Source organism: Palaemon carinicauda, chromosome 37, assembly GCF_036898095.1.
Source record: "Palaemon carinicauda isolate YSFRI2023 chromosome 37, ASM3689809v2, whole genome shotgun sequence".
Classification (NCBI taxonomy): Eukaryota; Metazoa; Arthropoda; class Malacostraca; order Decapoda; family Palaemonidae; genus Palaemon; species Palaemon carinicauda.
In genome coordinates, this window is record NC_090761.1 from 21365098 (window position 1) to 21386697 (window position 21600).

Genomic DNA, 21600 nt, shown 5'->3' on the forward strand with positions numbered 1-21600 from the left:
CTTGATGCGGTCTCGTGTGGATTTTCAGCCACATTTGGACGTTAGGCCACTTGCTGATGCTCCTGTTGACGTTCAGGACGTTCGCTAACAATCGGAGTTGACTTGTTTTGACGCTGAGCGTCAACCTCCGCATTCTAGAGTTGTTTTGACTGCTCAGTCTAGGCGGTCAAAGCAGTCTCGAGTGGACGCTGTGCGTCCTCACGCACCTGTTGTTGTTGACAGTTCACAGACTGTCAAGCAGTTACATGACGTTGCGTCCTGGTCTCTCGCACCTGTTGTTGTTGACAGTTCACAGACTGTCAAGCAGTTACATGACGTTGCGTCCTGGTCCGCTACTAATGCACCAGTGCGTGTGGACTCTGCTTGTAAAGCATTGCCACCACGGTAGGTCTCTCCTTTGCTTGAGACTCAGCTATTATCGGACAAGGTTCCTTCAGATGAGGAAGTTGCTGTTCCCCCTCCTACTGATATTCCCTTGAGGACTCTGTCAGACGGAGAGGAGCCTAAAGCTGCTTAGCCCTCTATGGACTTTAAATAAATCATGCTGATTTTTAAGGATCTTTGTCCGGATCTTTTTGTAACTGCTGCTCCTCGTTCGCCTAAACGTCAGAGCTTACACTAGGCCTAGCTACTTCGAAGCCGTTGTTTTATAAGCTAGTGCTCTCTCGCTCTCCTAGAGAGCTTTACGTTTGCTAGGCGACTGGTTTATCACCAGGAGGAGTTTGGGGGATACAGCCTTTGCTTTCCCTTCTTTTAAACTGGCTTAAAGAGCGAGAATCTGATATGACACGAGAGAAGTTCTCGGCTTGGGAGTTCCTGCCTCTGTCCAGATAGACTTCTCAAACCTCATAGACTCTCCCTGGCGCCTGGCCATGAGACGCTCCAAGATTTTACAGGTCAACTTCACAGCTGTTTTCGAGCCTTTGAAGTTTTGCTGTACAATTATGTCATGCATAAACAAGGCTTTCAGGGATGGCTCCAATGATCTGACAGCCACGTTCTCTGCAGGAACAAGTCCCTCAGGGATGGCTCCATGATTTGGCAGCCATGTTCACTGCAGGAGTACGTAAGAGGCAAGTGCGCTCAATGTGTTCATTGTCAAGACAAACTTCACGATGAAGTCTTCCAGGCTGTCTTGACAGCATTTATGGAAGGCGACTGGATGGTCTCTCTCGACCTTCAGGAGGCATACTTCCACATTCCTATACACCCGGATTCCCAACCGTTTCTGAGGTTTGTTTACAGGAATGTGGGGTACCAGTTTCGAGCTATCGGGGATCCGAGCCTCCCTGTACCTGGACGAGTGGCTTCTCAGAGCATCGTCCAGCCTTCACTGTCTGCAGGATCTACATTGGACGTTGAGTCTGGCCAGGGAGTTGGGACTTGTGGTCAACCTAAAAGTCCCAACTGATCCCATCCCAGATTATTCTATTTTTGGGGATGGAGATTCGCAGTCAAGCCCTGCTCGAAGTCCAACTAATGCTGAAAAGAAAACGTTTATTCAGTCAGGAGTTGGAACAGTCTCGTAGGGACTCTCTCATCCCTGGAGCAGTTTGTCTCACTAGGGAGACTACCCCTTCTGCCTCTCCGGTTCCATCTAGCCTCTCACTGGAACTAGGACAAGACATTAGAGACGGTATCATTCCCAGTCTCCGAACCAATAAAGGCATGCCTGAAATGGTGGGACAGCAATATCAGTCTGAGAGAGGGACTATCCCTAGCAGTCAAGAACCCAAACCACGTGTTGTCCTCAGACGCGTCGGGTTTGGGTTGGGTGCGACCCTGGACGGTCGGGAATGCGCTGGTCTGTGGACCTCAAGTCAGAAGAGCATGCACATCAACGGCAAGGAGCTATTAGCAGTGCACTTGGCCTTGATGATATTAGGAAGCATCTTCGAAACTAAGTGGTAGAGGTCAACTCAGACAACACCACAACTTTGGCGTACATCTCCAAGCAAGGAGGCACACACTCCTTCACGCTGCTCGATTTGGCGTACATCTCCAAGCAAGGAGGCACACACTCCTTCACGCTGCTCGAGATCGCAAGGGACCTTCTCTTATGGTCTAGAATTCGAGGCATCTCCCTGTTGACGAGATTCATCCAGGGGGACTTGAACGTCGTGGCAGACTGTCTCAGTCGGAGGGGTCAGGTGATACCCACGGAATGGACCCTCCACAAGGACGTGGGCAAGAGTCTTTGGGCTTCTTGGGGTCAACCAACCATAGACCTCTTTGCCTCCTTGTTGACCAAAAGGTTACCAATCTTTTGCTCTCCAGTCCTAGATACAGAAGCAATCTACATAGACGCGTTTCTACTGGATTGGTCTTTTATGGACTTATATGCATTCCCACCATTCAAGATAGTCAACAAGGTACTGCAGAAGTTCGCCTCTCACGGAGGGACAAGGTTGACGTTGGTTGCTACCCTCTGGCCCGCGAGAGAGTGGTTCACCGAGGTACTTCAATGGCTGGTAGACTTTCCAAGAAGTCTTCCTCTAAGGGTAGATCTGTTACGTCAGCCCCACGTAAAGAATGTCCATCAAAGCCTCCCCGCTCTTCGTCTGACTTCCTTCACACTATCGAAAGACTCTCAAGAGCTAGAGGTTTTTCGAAGGAGGCAGTCAGTGCGATTGCAAGAGCTAGGAGAGCTTCTACCATTAGAGTATACCAGTCGAAGTGGGAAGTCTTTCGAGACTGGTGCAAGTCAGCATCTATGTCCTCGTCCAGTACCTCTGTAGCCCAAATCGCAGATTTTCTTTTACATCTGAGAAAGGTTCGCTCCCTTTCAGCTCCCACGATTAAGGGCTACAGGAGCATGTTGGCTTCGGTCTTTCGACATAGAGGCTTAGATCTTTCCAACAATAAAGATCTCCAAGATCTCCTTAAGTCTTTCGAGACCTCTAAGGAACGTCGTTTGGCAACTCCTGGATGGAACTTAGACGTGGTCCTAAGGTTCCTCATGTCAGACAGGTTTGAGCCATTACTTTCAGCCTCCCTGAAGGATCTCACCCTCAAGACACTTTTCCTGGTGTGCTTGGCTTCGGCTAAAAGGGTCAGTGAACTTCATGCCTTCAGTAAGAACATCGGCTTTTCTACAGAAAAAAGCCACTTGTTCACTTCAACTTGGTTTCCTGGCCAAAATGAACTGCCTTCTCGTCCTTGGCCTAAATCTTTTGATATTCCTTGCTTATCAGAGATCGTAGGCAACGAACTGGAAAGAGCATTATGTCCTGTTAGAGCTCTTAAGTTCGATTTAGCTCGTACTAAGTCATTACGAGGGAAATCTGAGGCATTATGGTGCTCAGTTAAGAAACCTTCATTGCCTATGTCAAAGAATTCTTTGTCATATTTTATCAGATTTTTTTAATACGAGAAGCTCATTCTCACTTGAATGAGAAAGACCGATGTTTGCTTAAGGTTAAGACGCACGAAGTTAGAGATATAGCAACCTCCGTGGCCTTCAAGCAAAATAAATCTCTGCAAAGTATTATGGACGCGACTTCTTGGAGAAACAAGTCAGTGTTCGCGTCATTTTACTTAAAAGATGTCCAGACTCTTTACGAGTACTGCTACACACTGGGTCCATTCGTTGCAGCGAGTGCAGTAGTGGGTGAGGGTTCTACCACTACACTTCCCTAATTCCAATATCCTTTTAATCTGTCTCTTGAAATGTTTTTAATATTGTTTTATGGGTTGTTCGGAAGGCTAAGAAGCCTTTCGCATCCTGATTGATTTGGCGGGTGGTCAAAGTCATTTCTTGAGAGCGCCCAGATTAGGGGTTTGATGAGGTCCTGTTGTATGGGTTGCAGCCCTTGATACTTCAGCTCCTGGGAGTCTGTCAGCATCCTAAGAGGATCGCTGGGCTCCGTGAGGAAGACAGACTTACAAGGCAGAGTAATCGTCTAAGTCAACTTCCTCACCAGGTACCTATTTATTTTGGTTTTGTTATATTGATAACTGCCAGAATGAAAAAACTCTTAGCTTATACGCTGTAAACATAATTAACTCTGGTCTCTACCCACCTCCTTGGGTGTGAATCAGCTATTATATATTCACCGGCTAAGTTAAATATTTAAAAATGATATTTTAATTATAAAATAAATTTTTGAATATACTTACCTGGTGAATATATAAATTAAATGACCCTCCCTTCCTCCCCAATAGAGACGCAGTGGGATGAGAAGAAATTGAAGGTTTTGTTTACATACGAGAGTGGTATCTGGCTGACAGTTGGCGCTGGTGGGCACACCCGCAACCTGCATAGCGATCGCTCGCGAGTTTTTTTTATGTATGTGTCTGTCGAGCAACAGAGTTGCAGCTATTATATATTCACCGGGTAAGTATATTCAAAAATTTATTTTATAATTAAAATATCATATTACAGTATTTTCAACAACACATTTTATTCATGTGTTGATTGTGCAGTCCATTCAATATTTTATTTTGAGGATGTATTTAGAGATGAATGAAAACTCATGTTTAGCATAGTTAAATGAAAGACATTTAAAAGGTACTGAACATTGTGAAATATACATGGGTTATCATAAATTGTATAATTCTGACTGAAAATTGGCATAAGCAAAACAAATGTTAAGGTGACTGGAAAACAAGAAAAGGGGCATTTTGCCAAATGTAAATTGTGACATCACAGTAGAAACTTTAACTACAAAATGTACAAGAAGTAATAAATTGTGACCCCCAAACTTGGTAAAAGAGCAAAAGGATAAGACAGAAGTTGAGAACTTTCTTGTGGTAGATAGGCAGGTCATAGTAGAATTAGAGTATTTTGTTACCTTGAAGACACATTGAACAGAAGATCAGGGATTGTCAAGGTTGCTAGAAATGTATCTTCTGCATGGGTGAATAAAAATAGACCTGTAGACTACTGACAAATTAAGATATTACGTAAATAGGAAGCAAGGTCTTGGAATCAAAGTCCAAAACTATTTAAGTTGAGAATAATGATGCCATGGTAACTTGAGAAAATGTTGGTTGCTACTTTAAGAGATTATTGTGCTTTAGAAAATTTGAATCTGTAATTTGATGCCCTAAATCAATTTCTTCGTCCAGTGTACAGTAATTAACTTTGCTGGTGTCAACTTGTGCTGTTTGGTAAATTTCATTCCTATCTTGGGGGCTGATTTGTTTTTTTCTCTCTCTCTCTCTCCCCTTGAATTGAATCAAAAGTAATTATTTTAGTAGATAGCCATTCTCTCCCTTCTTCTCTGGACATATTTTTATTTAAAGCATTATTACCCTGCTAATGTTATTTGTCGCAGCTGTTTTAGCTAACAAGCTTGAAGATAGTCTCGCATTTCGGGAAGCTATGTAATACATGCCACGTAACAATACAGTGTGTGATATATTGAATATTGGGATACTGTAATAGTGATTGCATAACACTATCAGTTAATTATGAATTGTTCCAACACGAATACTTACCTCAAACTACTTTCTTAGGAGTTACCTGTAATCTCCTCTCTACCGACCAGAATTTTGTGTAAGGTACCCTCAATCCCGTTTTCTATGGAGGCCTATCCCGGCATTAAAGAATGTGCCCCGAGGGTAGGCTTTGCGCTAGGTCGATGTCCGCTTGGGTCGATATCGCCAGTAAGTTCTCTGGTCGCGACGTGTCACCACGTCGCTCTCGTTCTCTATCGATCCTCTGTGTGCGTTGTGTGTGTCCCACGTGTTTCCCGCGTGGTAACTTGTGTTCCTGTGTACTTATCCCTGGTGTTCCTGTGTGTTCACCTTCCACCCTTGTGCTTCCCCAGTGTATTCCTTGATTCCCTGCGTTCCTGTGTCTTGCGTTTGTGCATTATGGAGCAAATCCGCCGTTGTCCTGGGCCTAGAGCCAGTAAATCGTGTGGAGCGTTCCTCTCCAAGCCTGAAGTGGACCCTCACTCCCTTTGCTCCTCCTGTAGGGGCAAGGTTTGTTCGTCATCGGATACGTGCCCCGAGTGTGTAGGTTGGAGTGATATCCAGTGGGTGCGTTACGGAACAAAGAAGAGAAAATCGTCGAAACGTTCACCCAGGAAGGCTAGTGTTACTTCGCCGCTATGTCGCCCAGTGAACGGTCCGACGGGGCTTCTGTTTCGCCGTCCCCTACCCAGAGTAGGGGCCGAGGTAAGTCCATCGTGGGGAAAGAACCGAGCGATCTTCCCCAAGAATCTAGTGAAAGTGCAGTGGGGGTTGCGGGTCCTTCTCGGGCTAGTGAAGAGCCCAGCAGTGCGTCTGGAGACTCGGCCCTTGTGCTTGGGGGGGCACGTGTCCTCCGATGACCCATTGTGGGGTAGTAACGTTGTGTCTGTGTCTTCGCCCCCCTTCGTGGGCCTGTGTTTCAGGGTCTTCGGCAGGCGGCGACAACCAGGGTAAGTTAGGTTCTGCTGGGAGTGATGCCTTCGGGTGGAAACTTCCTAAGACACCAGGTAGGTCTCCTATGCGAATGGAAGAGGGCCTAGATTCCTGGTTTCCTGGCGTTGGGCGTCAAACCTCGTTCCCAACCCCGCTCACGGAAGTTCCCGAAGAATTCCTACAACCTTCTACCTCGGGCACGCAACGAGTCACGAAGTCCCCCGCGGTCCCCGCTCCCGCCCGCCGTACGGTAAGTGCAGTGTCGTCAGGCTCTTCGGAGGAGTATTACTCGTCGGGTGAAGAAGCCAGGAGGAAGCATCGCCGTCGGAGGGAGCGGTCCAGGAGCAGGCGTTCCCGTTCAAGATCGCGCTCCAGATACAGCAGGAAACGCTCCCGCTCTCCAAGACGAAAATACAGAAGGAGTAGGTCACCGGATGGCGATTGAGTCTTCGTACCCCGTGAAGCAGAGATACGTTGTTCCCCGGACCGCCGGTCCAAGGAGTTCTCGCCAAGGAGACCTCCCTCCAAGCACGGTTTTGACCCTCGCAGGCAAGTTCGCGAGAAGGACTCTACAGGCAGGCATAAGACCGCGAAGCCTCCGGTTCACCCCGCCCAGCGGGGGGAACTGCGCTTCCTTACGGGCAGCCTGGCCGAACCAGCCCAGCTGGTGCGGCCCTCGGGTCGGAAGGAACGGTTCCCGCTGTTGGGTCAGCCCACGGGATCCGCGTCCTCGTCCCCCAGAGACCTTGAGCGGACGCTAGTCCTCGCTGGGTCGACGATGCCTGCGCTAACCCCTGCCCCTGGTGCGGAAGCCTCCGCCGAAGAAGTCCAGTACCTCGGCAGGGCAGCGCCCCTTGCATCAAGAATAAGACGTCCGGTGGGTGTGCCCGGTGACCCGGCTCCCCGGGCTCAAGCCGAGGCCTCGGCTGACGATAGGGAGGGTTCACCGACGGAGGACTCGGCCTATAGAAGGGTGATTGGCCTTATCAGGAGGCATCATAAAATTTAAGAACCAGCAGCTACCGACGAGGACTACTGGAGGTCCAGCCTTATACGGTTAATGCAGTCCCCTACCCAGCCTAAGACCTCTCTGGCTCTCCCTCTAGCCCGGGATCTTGTCCTAGGGCAAGAATACGTAGACAAAGTGGTGGCTAGTAATGCCGAAGCCCCCAAAACTCAGAGTTCTTCAAAATTACTCCAGGGGCTCAAGACTCAGGGCAAGGTCTATGTACCAGAAGGGCGTCAACCAGGTCCCTCAAAGTAGAACCTTCCCTTGACATCCTGGGTCAGGGCGTCTCGGAGGACAGAGCCTCTTCGGCCCCAGTTTGTTTTTCTCCATCGGAGGCCGCCATGATGGAAGAAATGTCGAGGGACCTGGTGCACGTCTCCTCTTGGCTGGACTGGTGGGCTTCCACCTTAGTAGGGGTGCAAGCCACGTTTGACCCCACGGACCCGGAACAGCAGAACCTCCTGAGGGAACTTATTACCTCCGGGGGCAAGACCCTAAAGTTCCTGACGTACCAGTCGCTCGCCCTGACAGCGAATTGGGTACTCCGCAAGAGGGACACCATCCTGGCTAAGGTGTCCCGAAAGGTCCCAGATAGGGAGGCGCGGGCCATGAGGAGCCTTCCCTTGTGGAGTGACTCCTTGTTCCCCTTAAAAGACTTAGAAACCATTATGGAGAAGGTGTCTAAGAGGAAAGATTTAAGCACCCCCAGGCCTACGCCTACAAGGAGACCGCCCTACAAGAGGTCAGTCTCAGACAGTGCCGCGACGGCTCAGGCCTCCCCTAGCATGACGAGGAGAGAAGCTCCTTCTTCCTCCTGGTCCTCAGCACCTCAGCCCCCCCCCGTAGGGGGGCCCCAGCATCTTCAGCCTCCTTTAGGACAGGTTATTCTGCCTCCAGGAGAGGCCGTTCAGGCCGCTCCTCCAGAAGGAGATAGAGTGAGAGGCCCCCTATCCCTGCCCAAGCCTCAGGTTGGGGGATGCCTCAGACTATTTTGGCAAGCATGGAAGGCTCACGGAGCGGAGCCCTGGACAGTGTCCGTACTGAAGGAGGGCTACAGGTTACCGTTCTTAGCAGAACCACCCCCTCTAATCCCGGCCAACCGGGCGGAGTGGCTGGTCCCCAAGGACCCGTTGAAGAAGACAGCCCTTCAAGAGGAAGTGTCCTCCATGTTGGAGAAGGGCGCCATGGAAGAAATTCTACACCCAGGCCCGGGCTTCTACAGTCGCCTGTTCCTGGTAGAAAAAGCGACGGGGGGGGGGGGGGGGGGGGGGGTGGAGGCCGGTTATAGATCTGTCGGCTCTCAACAAGTTCATAAAGAAGACAGACTTCAAAATGGACACTCCGAAGTCAGTCCTACTGTCCTTGAGGGAGAAAGATTACATGATGACCATAAACCTCAAGGACGCCTACTTCCAAATTCCGGTCCACCACTCGAGTCGAAAGTTTCTCCGGGTGAAATGGGGTTCCCAGATCCTGCAATTCAAGATCCTTTGCTTCGGATTGTCAACAGTGCCCCAGGTGTTCACGAGAGTCTTCACGACTGTCTCAGTGTGGGCTCACGAACGAGGCATTCGCCTCATCCGATACCTGGACGACTGGTTGCTTCTTTCCTCCTCGAAGGACCTCTTGAAGGAGCAAGGGATGAAACTCCTCCAGTTTTGCAAGGATCTGGGCATCGTGATCAACCCGGAAAAATCAAACCTATCCCCCTCCACCAGAATGACCTACTTGGGGATGACTCTAGACACCATTCTGGGAAAAGCCTTCCCTTCAGAAGGCAGAATAAACAATCTCATGGAAATCATTCGCCCGTTCCTATCAGGGCGCCCCAGGAGAGCAAAGGAATGGCAAAGACTGATAGGGCATCTGGTGTCGTTGGAGAAACTGGTTCCCCATGGGAGAATCAGACTCAGAGCCGTACAATGGAACCTGAAGAACCTCTGGTGCCAACTGGACTCGCAACAAGTACTAATCCCAGTTCTACCAAACACGAGGCCCTCCCTGGAATGGTGGCATTGCCGGTCGAACTCACTCAAGGGGATGCCCTTCGCGAACGACCCCCCCTCCGAGTTACTACTGTTCACAGACGCCTCCAACCAGGGATGGGGAGCCCATCTCCTCGACGAGACAGCGCGAGGAACCTGGATGGACGGGGAAAAGGAACTCCACATCAATATCCTAGAGTTGAAGGCAGTCCAGAAGGCTTGCCTACACTTCGCAGATCTACTAAGGGGAAACACCGTGGCGTTGATGTGCGACAACGCCACGGTAGTAGCATACATAAAGAAGCAAGGAGGTTTGAAGTCAAGGGAGTTGTGCGATCTCGCCATAAAGATTCTAGATTGGGCAGAAGCGAACCAGGTTGTGTTATTAGCAAGGTTTATTCCCGGGAAGAAGAACGTGCTGGCCGACGGTCTCAGCAGAGTGGGCCAAATAGTAGGGACAGAATGGTCCCTCCTCCCAGAAGTAGCCAAGCTCATCATCCAACGTCGGGGTTCCCCGATGATGGACCTCTTTGCAACCAAACTGAACGCCCAACTCCCCGTATATTGTTCTGTACCAGATCCGAAGGCAGCCTTAGAGGACGCCTTTCAGCACAGGTGGGACAACCTAGACGTGTACGCTTTACCCCCCTTCATGTTGAAAAGACAAGTGCTCAACAGAGTAAGGACGGCCCGAAACTTAAAGATGACTTTGGTAGCACCCTGGTGGCCGGAGAGAGAGTGGTTCGCAGACCTAAAAGACCTGGCGAGTCAACCTCCGTGGCCTCTACCCGACAGGTCAGACCTTCTACACCAACCACATTTTCTCAGACTTCACGACAACCCACAGTCTCTACGTCTTCACTTCTGGAGACTATCGAGCGACTCCTGAAGAAGGAAGGGTATTCATCAGCTACTGCTAAGAGAATGTCGCTATACCTGAGAGGGTCTTCAGCTACGGTCTACCAAGCTAAGTGGGCCTCCTTCACGAAGTGGTGCACTTCGAGGCACATAAAGCCCCTCAATGCCTCTGTCCCAGACATAGCGGATTTTCTGGTATATATCAGAGACAAAATGAGAATGTCAATCCCAGCCATAAAAGGGGTTCGGGCCGCCTTGGGCCAAGTCTTCCTCCTGAAGGGCATCGACCTGGGGTCCTCTAGGCACATCGCGATGCTTGTCAAGAGCTTCAAGCAGTCCTGCCCCCCACAAGCAGGTAGGGTGCCCCAGTGGGACTTAGCTAAGGTCCTGAAGATGTTGAGTGGTCCCCCCTTTGAACCTTTGAAAGATATCGTGGACAGGGATCTCACTCTTAAGGCAGTCTTCTTGCTGGCCTTGGCATCCGCTAAGAGAGTAGGGGAGATCCATGGGCTGTCTTATGACGTCTCTCATTCGAAGGGGTGGAAAGAAGTATCTTTCAAGTTCGTTCCTTCTTTTGTGGCGAAGACCCAGAACCCAGCTGTCTGGGATCCTAAATTCGAAGGTTTCTCCTTACCAGCCATCCCTAAGACGGGTAATGCTGAGGATTTAAAATTATGCCCTGTCCGTGCCATTAGAAAATACTTTGAAAGAACGGCTCATCTCCGGCCAGGCATCAAGAGCCTCTTCGTCTCCACGGGTGTTACTAAGAAACAAGTATCCAAGAACACCATATCCTTCTGGTTGAGACAAGTTATTGCCAGGGCCTACAAGGAAGAAGGTCTGGCCGTGCCAGGCGTCCCCAGACCTCATGACATCAGAGGTCTGAGCACGTCCTTAGCCTTTGAGAAAAACATGGCAGTGGGTCAGATCCTTCGGGCAGGTACTTGGGCTAACCAGTCAACTTTTACTGCCCTTTACCTCAAGGACTACTCGAGGAAGTCCTTAGACGGGTTCTCCATTGGAACAGTCATCTCCGCCCTCCAAGTGGTTTAACGGTAAAAGCCCCAGGGTCAATCGCGGATAGCAACCGGGAGACACAGGTTCGTTTCCTTTTATCCTACCCAGTTGTTCCCTATCCTCATCGGAGATTACCAGCTTGTACCATTGGATAACACGTTCTTCACAACTACGTTACTGGATGCAACATCAGAAGAAGTTTTTCAAAGGGTGAGTACTTAGACACTAACGTGAGCTCTTTGTGTAGTTACCCTCTCGTCCGTTTTCTAGTATGTCCCGTTATACCTAGGGCTCTTGGCCTCCGCTTACTGGGTCTGTAGGTCAGAATAGCACTCCCGCCTCCTAAAGTGTAAGTCTCCTAAGAAAGTAGTTCGAGGTAAGTATTCGTGTTGGAACAAATCAAAAATTTTAAGTAATTTTTATTTTTCCTAACATACTTACCGAGAACTACTTTCGGGTAATGGCCCTCCCTTCCTTCCCCGAGTGCCCCTCTGCCCTTGCAAGTATTGTGCTACATCAATAGAACTTACTAGCGATATCGACCCAAGCGGACATCGACCTAGCGCAAACCCTACCCTCGGGGCACATTCTTTAATGGCGGGGTAGGCCTCCATAGAAAACGGGATTGAGGGTACCCTACACAAAACTATGGTCGGTAGAGAGGAGATTACAGGTAACTCCTAAGAAAGTAGTTCTCGGTAAGTATGTTAGGAAAAATAAAAATTACTTAAAAATTTTTATATTATTCACCATTACATCATGATGCAAGTACAGTACAATTTTGTAAAGGTCGGAGCTACTCAAATGGCCTCCTTATCTTATTATAATGCCAGGATGTCTTGATACTGAATCGGGTTTCAAAAATGTTCACATTGAATTATTTTAATAAAAGAGTACATTCAAACTGCATTAAACAAAATAAATAGGACATTTATTTTTCAATTCTGGTCTACTTTCTACTTTTTTTTCAGAGTTATGAAGGTGCTCTTGGACAAGGAATTTACTTGGAAGCTCATGGTGGTAGTAGTTATTGCGCTATTGCAACTTTACATTTATTAGGTCAGCTTGAATCTGCACTTACAAAGTCACAAGTAAGTGTTTGTGTATATAATTTAATTTTTGTGAGAATTCAGTCATAATACATGGTAGCATAAGAGGCAAGCTTTACAGAAAATTTTAGTGCTGTGCTGGATTTTTCCAGATTGGACGAGTAACTTGAGAAATTTCATTATAGCATTCCTGATCTTTTTATACACTCCAATCACACAAAATCGCAATTTCATCAATTTTTTTGTTCCTACTTGAATATAATCCATTGTCTTTTAACAGGAGCATGACTCCAGCGAAACTTGAACGGGCGTTAAATTTTACGAGGTACTGTAGTTATGACTGTTGGCATGTGATGGGGGAAACCCCACCCACCTGCTAGACAGTTACACTCACTTTTGAATGTAGCTATAAGCATTACTCCTGCTGTCTCAAATTTTAACTGTTTTAAGATCTTACTTTCTCATTCAAGATAAATCGATGTGTTCAAATAAGCCGTTGAATTTGTGTAAGCCTGGATAGATTAAGTAAAAATTACAGGGTCGTCTGGATAAGTAACATGTGACAGGTTTATATACAAACCTGCCATTAATCTCATCATCTTTGTGCCTTAGTGGAAGCATGGCTGTTCTTAGTCATCCCCTCGCTGTGTGTGGACGTATGATGACAACAATCTAAACATATAAAATTTTAGTCTTCTTCGCGCATCGCTGGTACTCTGTCAATAGGAAAAATCTTCCTGACTCCTGTTTCCCCCTTGGAGGTGCAGAAGGGTCTGACACCTGCTGGTATTGTTGCTGCAGCTTTTGAAGAGCCCCCTGTGGTTTCTTCTTCTGTGGGATTGTCATTGTTAGTGTCCAAGACCTCAGTCCTGAAGAAGGCTAGCAAAAAGAGGGTGTGCTTCTCCTCTTTTAGTTCCTCCTCCACTGCCCCGTCATTGTTAAATTCTTCAGATACTGCTACTTATACATACATACATACATATACCAAGGCACCTCCCCCCAATGTTGGGGGGTAGCCGACATCAACAAATGAAACAAAAAACAAAAAAAGGGGACCTCTACTCTCTACGTTCCTCCAGCCTAACAAGGGACTCAACCGAGTTCAGCTGGTACTGCTAGGGTCCCACAGCCCACCCTCCCACATTATCCACCACAGATGAAGCTTCATAATGCTGAATCCCCTACTGCTGCTACCTCCGCGGTCATCTAAGGCATCGGAGGCAGCAGCAGGGCCTACCGGAACTGCGTCACAATCGCTCGCCACTCAAACTATTTCTAGCACGCTCTCTTGCCTCTCTCACATCTATCCTCCTATCACCCAGAGCTTCCTTCACTCCATCCATCCACCCAAACCTTGGCCTTCCTCTTGTACTTCTCCCATCAACTCTTGCATTCATCACCTTCTTTAACAGACAGCCATTTTCCATTCTCTCAACATGGTACTTATAAGCAGAAATAAATACCTGAGTAGTCCAATAATACCAATCGATCTCTCCCTGCTTACATGGAAGAGATCAACACAAACATACACTCTCTCTCTCTCTCTCTCTCTCTCTCTCTCTCTCTCTCTCTCTCTCTCTCTCTCTCTCTCTCTCTCTCTCTCTCTCTCTCTCTCTCTCTCTCTCTCTTTTTTCCAAAGGGAGAGAAATTGGCTCATCGTGGTGGAGTGAGAGAAATTAGCGATTTGTTTCCTTGCTTATGATCGTTCTCATTTTTATCCTGGAGCCAGGAGCAAATGGTGACACTTATGCGTGTGTGAATGAAATTGCATGTCGCCTCTCTTTCCCTGCGTAGTCTGTATGCATACCGGAAAGTTCCATGCGCTCATGCAACTAGGAACAGGAACAAGTGACCACCCTGGACTGCTCTTACCTAACTTGAACACCAAGAGGCCCCATCACATACGTGCAATTGGCAAGAAGTTTTTTCAGCTCAAAGTGACCAGTGTCCATGCAACATGTCTGTGTGCCAACCAATACTATGCTCGCTTTGCTGAGGCTTATGTATACAGTACTGCACTTTTTTAGGGTCAAAGGCAGTTCTGCTTTTGAAAAGGGGGTCAATCATCAATTGGACCCCCTTTTAACCTCTGCAGGATACGCACCCAATCCTGTTCTCACTCTGGATGGTCCATACCATGAAAAATGAATATTGTCTCCCGAGAGGCTAATTGAAACCTGTTTACCAACACCCCAAAGGCACCCTACTTTGGTCCAGTGACAGTGGTGACGTAGAATCTCAAGACTAAGTGTTCATTTGTCGATGCTCTTGCGTATACAAGTGACTGAAATGACCTTAGAGGGGCTACTGTGGCTCCTGTAAAAGGTGGAAAGATAGTCATTAATCAACATTTTGGCTCCCCTTGAGGATCAAATATCTTCCTCAAGTTGCCGTGGTCAGAACTTACTCCCATAGCCTTGAAGACAATGAATTTAGATCTCTTGGCCTGAGAATTCACTCCAGTCAAGCAAGATCCTACTTCCTGCACTCTCTACAAAATAAAGATTCTTGGAGACAATAAATTTTAGATCTCTTGGCCTGAGAATTCACTCCAGAGTAGCAAGATCCTGCTTCCTGCACGCTTTCCAAAATCAAGATTCTACATGCCCGAGACTGCAAGCCTGTCTCCGCTTCCGTTGAGCAGGTAATTTCTGCATTGATGATGATTTTGCCTGTGGAGAGATGAGACCAAGAAGACAGTCTTCTCGGTTCTTAAGCCTGCTTCCATGGAAAGGTATGTATCATGGCCAGCCTACTAGTGACTTCCTATATCAGCCATTAATCCAGTACAGTCGCCTACTTTGCCTCTACTCGAGACGGCAAAGTACGAGAAGTTGCATCTGTCTGGTGCAAAGGCACAACAGTCATCAAATCAATGAGCCAACTGGATCCTGAGTAGAAGGGATACTGTTCTTTCCCTATTCTCCAGACTAGTTGGACAAGAGGCACATCATCATTGAGGAATGCCCAAGTTCTGGATGCTACGTCTTTCCCCATTTTAGACGGCGGGGGAGGAAGCTAGCCATGACACTCATCCACTTTGCTGTTATCCTCAGGGGCCCAGGCCATTGGAATGCAATTGCAGCAATGACACATTTAGTATCAGCATTTGAAAATGCTCCGGCTGTCTCCAAAGCCTGATTAGGACCTTCGGGTGATTCTTCCACATGAGAGTGAGGGATGGCTGTCATGCCATTGAGCCACATAGAGCAGAGCAGTGGGTGGTAGAAGTCAGTTGAGGGTGCCCTTCATAGCTCTTCACCTCCCATCACTTGCACTACAATGGCATTCTGGAGTTACCCTCCAAATTTGCCAAAATTCTGGCCTTAGCAACAGAGGTTCATGAAGTAATGGAGATGAAGATTGTGCTCAAAGTCATTCAAGACAGTTCTCTGGGTTCCTACAGTTGACTCATATTAGTGAAGTTGATTGGAAACTGGAGATTAGTCATTGACTTACTGCTGAATAAGTTTGTTTTATGAAACTGTTCAGCATGGAGATAGCAAGTACTATGCTGTTTGCCATCAGAGAGGAAAATTTTTTGCTTTTAATGGTTTTGAAAGACCTATATTTTTAAATACCTGTTCATCAGTCCTAGAGAAAATACCTCCGCTTCATATCGAGGGAGTAGTGTACCAGTTCAAAGATGCATATTTCAGACTGTTCACTGCTCCAGAAGTGTTCATGTATATGTTTAGTACTTTGGTCAGAGGTTGGATCCTCTTAAATTGAATACTATTTTTGAGGTATCTTGACGACTGGCTGATATTGGCCTCTTCCAGTAGGTAGTTGCTTCAGGATCGAGACCGATTACTCTGATTTGTTTCAAACTAGGGATCGAAATAAATTGAGAAAACCCAAGTCTCGGGCCCAAGCACAATAGGAAGTACCTAAAAATGCTGGTAGATACAGCAGCCGTGAGAGTTTTACCATTAGATTTTTGCATCAGTATTATAAGAGATGGCACCGCCATTCCCGTTCTAGCGAACTGCCAGCTCGTAGAAACGACGTCCCAGAAGACTCTACTCCTTCTGGGACATCTTTTCATAGAGAAACTTCTTTCACAAGTGTGTCTAGGTATCTCCAATATTGATACAGTAGTTTCAGTGGTCTGAGGCATCACTGGATTACAGACAGTGATCTCCTTTTCCGTCTTGTTCCATTGAAGCAAGAGGTATAGGACGATCTTTCCTGGTGGCTAAATGACAAAAATCTCACCAGGGAAGTTGCATTAGAGAGATGCTTCAGTTTGCAAAGGCATCCCAAAAAGAGTAGGGATCACACCCATGAAGTCAAGTGCTCTAGGGTGGTAATCGAGAAGAGATGTGCATGTAGCACTCCTGTGTCTCACAGTCCTTGCGAGTCGACAAAACGTTTAGATAACATATATCCTGTACAAGAAGGTAGGTTCTCCTATGACCAATCACCATTTACGTTTGGTACGGGCCTTAATCTATTGCCTATGTTATCTTCAAATGATCAACCATTAGGAGGTTGGCAGGATTCATTACTTTTACTCGTATACTGGACCGGGTGCTCTGATATTTCCCACAAAAGTTAAACCGCCCTGATTTTGGTTCATGGGGACTTCTCCCTCTTAAGCATGAGTCTCCTATTAAAGAATAATGGTTTGTATTCATGTAGGAACAAATCTGATTCCTTTTAGTTTCACTTCCTGCCGCAACCACCCCTGAAGTTCTAGGCCCAAGGTTAAAAGTGAGTATCTAGCTGAAAGGCTACCCCATTAAATTTTAGTGGTCGCTCCAGCTTTGCTGAAATCATACTCCTAATAAAGGACTCATTTTGTACAGAATAGTTAATTACTAAAAAAAATTGTGATTTTTTTTTGCCAATGTATGCTCATCTCTTCCATATATTGAAGGGTATTTTGGCAAATACATAATAATATTTCATGTGATGCATTTATCTTGTATACCTTATTTCCAGCTCTATTTTTAACATCAGTGCTTTTAAAATAAAAGTTCATCGGTCCATATGCTTTCCATGTATATAGTAGATACCAAATTTTTCAAGGTTTTGTGTTGAAATTTTTAACTTTTCACTTAAATCTGACTTAATTTCCAATATCCATTGTGACCCAATCCTTGGTTGACTAATTTTATTAAAGAAATGCAGTGCTTTTTATTCTACATTTTATACTCTAATCTTTTCTCTTTGATGGAAAATCGCTCGATCAGGTGAGTGAAATCCTGAATAACGATCCTTTGTTAGGCAGGTTTTGCTTTTGACGCAAGATATACGTCTTGCTTTAAAATTGCATTATAATAAATCTTTTTCATTTACATTACAATAAATCGTTAAATTTTTAAACTTTATTATTTACAGAGACAGAGAATAATTCGCTGGTTAGTTAATCGTCAAAGTGAGGAAGGAGGGTTACAAGGTCGCCCCAATAAAAGATCAGATACATGCTATACATTTTGGATAGGTGCATCTTTAAAGGTAAATTTTTAATTGTGTTTTTAAGATTAGCAGTTTTGTAGGGTAATAATTGATTTGTCGATTGATAAATTTCCATTATATAGCACAGTCAGGGCCAGCATTGGGGGTAAACCATAAATGTAATGTCTAAGCTCGGTATTTATGTATTTGTTTTTATTATGAAACTGTTGTGTCATTATTGATGTTTTTTGTGTTAAAAGTAGATGAATGAAGGTTTTAGACAAAGGAAGAATTTATTATTTAGAGAGGTGCTGTGTGGTCCCAAAGTCAACACCAAAGAAATATGGTTTTCTATGCCATAGCACCATCATATCAACATACAAGGCACCAACTCCTTGTGTATAAGAGAGATGCCACCCACTGAAGGACATAATTAATGATGAAGACAATGCTTATCTTGGTGTTTGTTCATGTCCAGCAACCATTTTTTTAGTCCAGGAGTATGTCTCAATTATGTCCCACTTCCATTCATGAGTCTAGGGAGGCAGGAGGATTTTGAGGCCCACACAGAAGTTCCAAAAATTGTTTTTTTGGGGGGGAGCTAGGTGGTTGTGTGATCCTCAAGGACTAGTGATGCACTCTTTTTTTTTATCTGGTACAAGAGTCAGAAATCTCTTCCATTTATTCGGGAATGAAAATCCAGGCTTGAAGGTTTTGGGTCAGAAAGGGGGAATATAGGATATTCCTACTCTTTTATACAGATGTGTTGACCAAAGAGGGTGTAACTTCATTTCCAGACACTGAAGGAGTGAATACTATGGACTGATCAGCTACAATGTAGCTATGAGCATAACTGCCCCTGTAAAATCCAATACAAACTTCAAAACCTTCAAAATCAAACTCAGTGGAAACTTCCACAATAGTTTGATCAATTGTTGTAGATATATTGAGAATGAATTGTATTACTCTAAACTTATACAAGCTGCTTCTTAGCTGAAAACCTTGGGTAAGGCTGAAAATGATGAATGATAGGGACGTGTCAGTAAACATTCTTTCAAAGTTATAGCACAGTTCCAAGCCCCTTGGTGTAGTAATTGGCATACTTGGGCCATTTTAATCTTGTCAAATCTGATATTTATTGAGACGAGGGTTCAAGAATCACTCTTGGTCAATTACTTTTTTGGGACATTAAAAAGATTAAAGGTCGTCCTGAAATCTTTGACTCTCTTCTCCAAAATTTTGCTGACAAAGGAATTAGAGTTACAGTGTTGACCTGAAAAATTGTTTGTTGTTGAAGGGTTCAGGTTTCTACGACCAGCCCAAGCCATGAGAGACTATACTACATCTTCAATGATAGGGTTCATAGATCTTGAAAATGATAAAGGTGACCCTTGACCTAAAGGCATTCATTGTTGAAGACATTCCCTATGCAAAAGGGTCAGAACCTTGACCTCTCTAATGTGCCTCCTACCATTTGCCCTTTTCTGGTAGTGCAGCATCACAAATTACTAGGGGCTTCTGCCTGAGTAGGTGGTTGTTGCTTCTGCTTTTTTAACACCTTGAAGGCAATTTATACCAGACTAGATGAGCCGAGGTTGAGCTGTTTGTATGCTGGTCTCTTCCCAGATTGCCTTGGCTATTGCTACTGATCACTGTTACAGTATTGCCCCTTATAAATTATCTTCCTCTTCCCCCACTTCTCCATAAGAGAAGTGTTAGTGGTCAAAGTATTTGCCTTGGCTCTATCCACCAAGGATTGGGGAAAAATGGGATTGCTTAGAGGATCACTATGGAGAAACTCCTCCTCTTCCATCTTTCCAGATCACAAGATGCCAATACAGTACATGGTGTCTTGGTTCAAACATATTGTTGGCAAAATTCTGGAAAACCTCATATGTATGCTTACACAGGGACTTGGATATAGTTGAGCGTATCTTTATACTGGCAGCTCTTGCTTACATGGACATATATTTTTTTGGGAGGGAGAGAGAAAGACATGCATGTTGCATAAGATGTTTCATAACTTTGACCATCCTTTGCATTCAGATTATCCCTGAATTACCATCCATCCATATACCAAGGCACTTCCCCCAATTTTGGGGGGTAGCCGACACCAACAATGAAACAAAACAAAAAGGGGACCTCTACTCTCTATGTTCCTTCAGCCTAATCAGGGACTCAACCGAGTTCAGCTGGTACTGCTAGGGTGCCACAGCCCAACCTCCCACATTTCCACCACAGATGAAGCTTCATAATGCTGACTCCCCTACTGCTGCTACCTCCGCGATCATCTAAGGCACCGGAGGAAGCAGCAGGGCCTACTGGAACTGCGTCACAATCGCTCGCCATTCATTCCTATTTCTAGCACGCTCTCTTGCCTCTCTCACATCTATCCTCCTATCACCCAGAGCTTTCTTCACACCATCCATCCACCCAAACCTTGGCCTTCCTCTTGTACTTCTCCCATCAACTCTTGCATTCATCACCTTCTTTAGCAGACAACCATTTTCCATTCTCTCTACATGGCCAAACCACCTCAACACATTCATATCCACTCTAGCCGCTAACTCATTTCTTACACCCGTTCTCTCCCTCACCACTTCGTTCCTAACCCTATCTACTCGAGATACACCAGCCATACTCCTTAGACACTTCATCTCAAACACATTCAATTTCTGTCTCTCCATCACTTTCATTCCCCACAACTCCGATCCATACATCACAGTTGGTACAATCACTTTCGCATATAGAGCTCTCTCTACATTCATGCCCAACCCTCTATTTTTTACTACTCCCTTAACTGCCCCCAACACTTTGCAACCTTCATTCACTCTCTGACGTACATCTGCTTCCACTCCACCATTTGCTGCAACAATAGACCCCAAGTACTTAAACTGATCCACCTCCTCAAGTAACTCTCCATTCAACATGACATTCAACCTTGCACCACCTTCCCTTCTCGTACATCTCATAACCTTACTCTTACCCACATTAACTCTCAACTTCCTTCTCTCACACACCTTTCCAAATTCTGTCACTAGTCGGTCAAGCTTCTCTTCTGTGTCTGCTACCAGTACAGTATCATCCGCAAACAACAACTGATTTACCTCCCATTCATGGTCATTCTCGCCTACCAGTTTTAATCCTCGTCCAAGCACTCGAGCATTCACCTCTCTCACCACTCCATCAACATACAAGTTAAACAACCACGGCGACATCACACATCCCTGTCTCAGCCCCACTCTCACCGGAAACCAATCACTCACTTCATTTCCTATTCTAACACATGCTTTACTACCTTTGTAGAAACTTTTCACTGCTTGCAACAACCTTCCACCAACTCCATATAACCTCATCACATTCCACATTGCTTCCCTATCAACTCTATCATATGCTTTCTCCAGATCCATAAACGCAACATACACCTCCTTACCTTTTGCTAAATATTTCTCGCATATCTGCCTAACTGTAAAAATCTGATTCATACAACCCCTACCTCTTCTAAAACCACCCTGTACTTCCAAGATTGCATTCTCTGTTTTATCCTTAATCCTATTAATCAATACTCTACCATACACTTTTCCAACTACACTCAACAAACTAATACCTCTTGAATTACAACACTCATGCACATCTCCCTTACCCTTATATAGTGGTACAATACATGCACAAACCCAATCTACTGGTACCATTGACAACACAAAACACATATTAAACAATCTCACCAACCATTCAAGTACAGTCACACCCCCTTCCTTCAACATCTAAGCTTTCACACCATCCATACCAGATGCTTTTCCTACTCTCGTTTCATCTAGTGCTCTCCTCACTTCATCTATTGTAATCTCTCTCTCATTCTCATCTCCCATCACTGGCACCTCAACACCTGGAACAGCAATTATATCTGCCTCCCTATTATCCTCAA

General features: G+C 45.8%; 1 protein-coding gene across 1 annotated transcript in view; it reads left to right on the forward strand.

Annotated features, from left to right (window-relative positions):
- LOC137629485 (geranylgeranyl transferase type-1 subunit beta-like) overlaps window positions 1–21600 on the forward strand; it is a 50956-nt gene that overhangs the window by 23637 nt on the left and 5719 nt on the right. The window contains exons 5-6 of the mRNA XM_068360819.1: window positions 12195–12314; window positions 17619–17735. Of these exons, the coding sequence (XP_068216920.1) occupies window positions 12195–12314; window positions 17619–17735 (237 nt within the window). The remainder of the gene's footprint in view (window positions 1–12194; window positions 12315–17618; window positions 17736–21600) is intronic.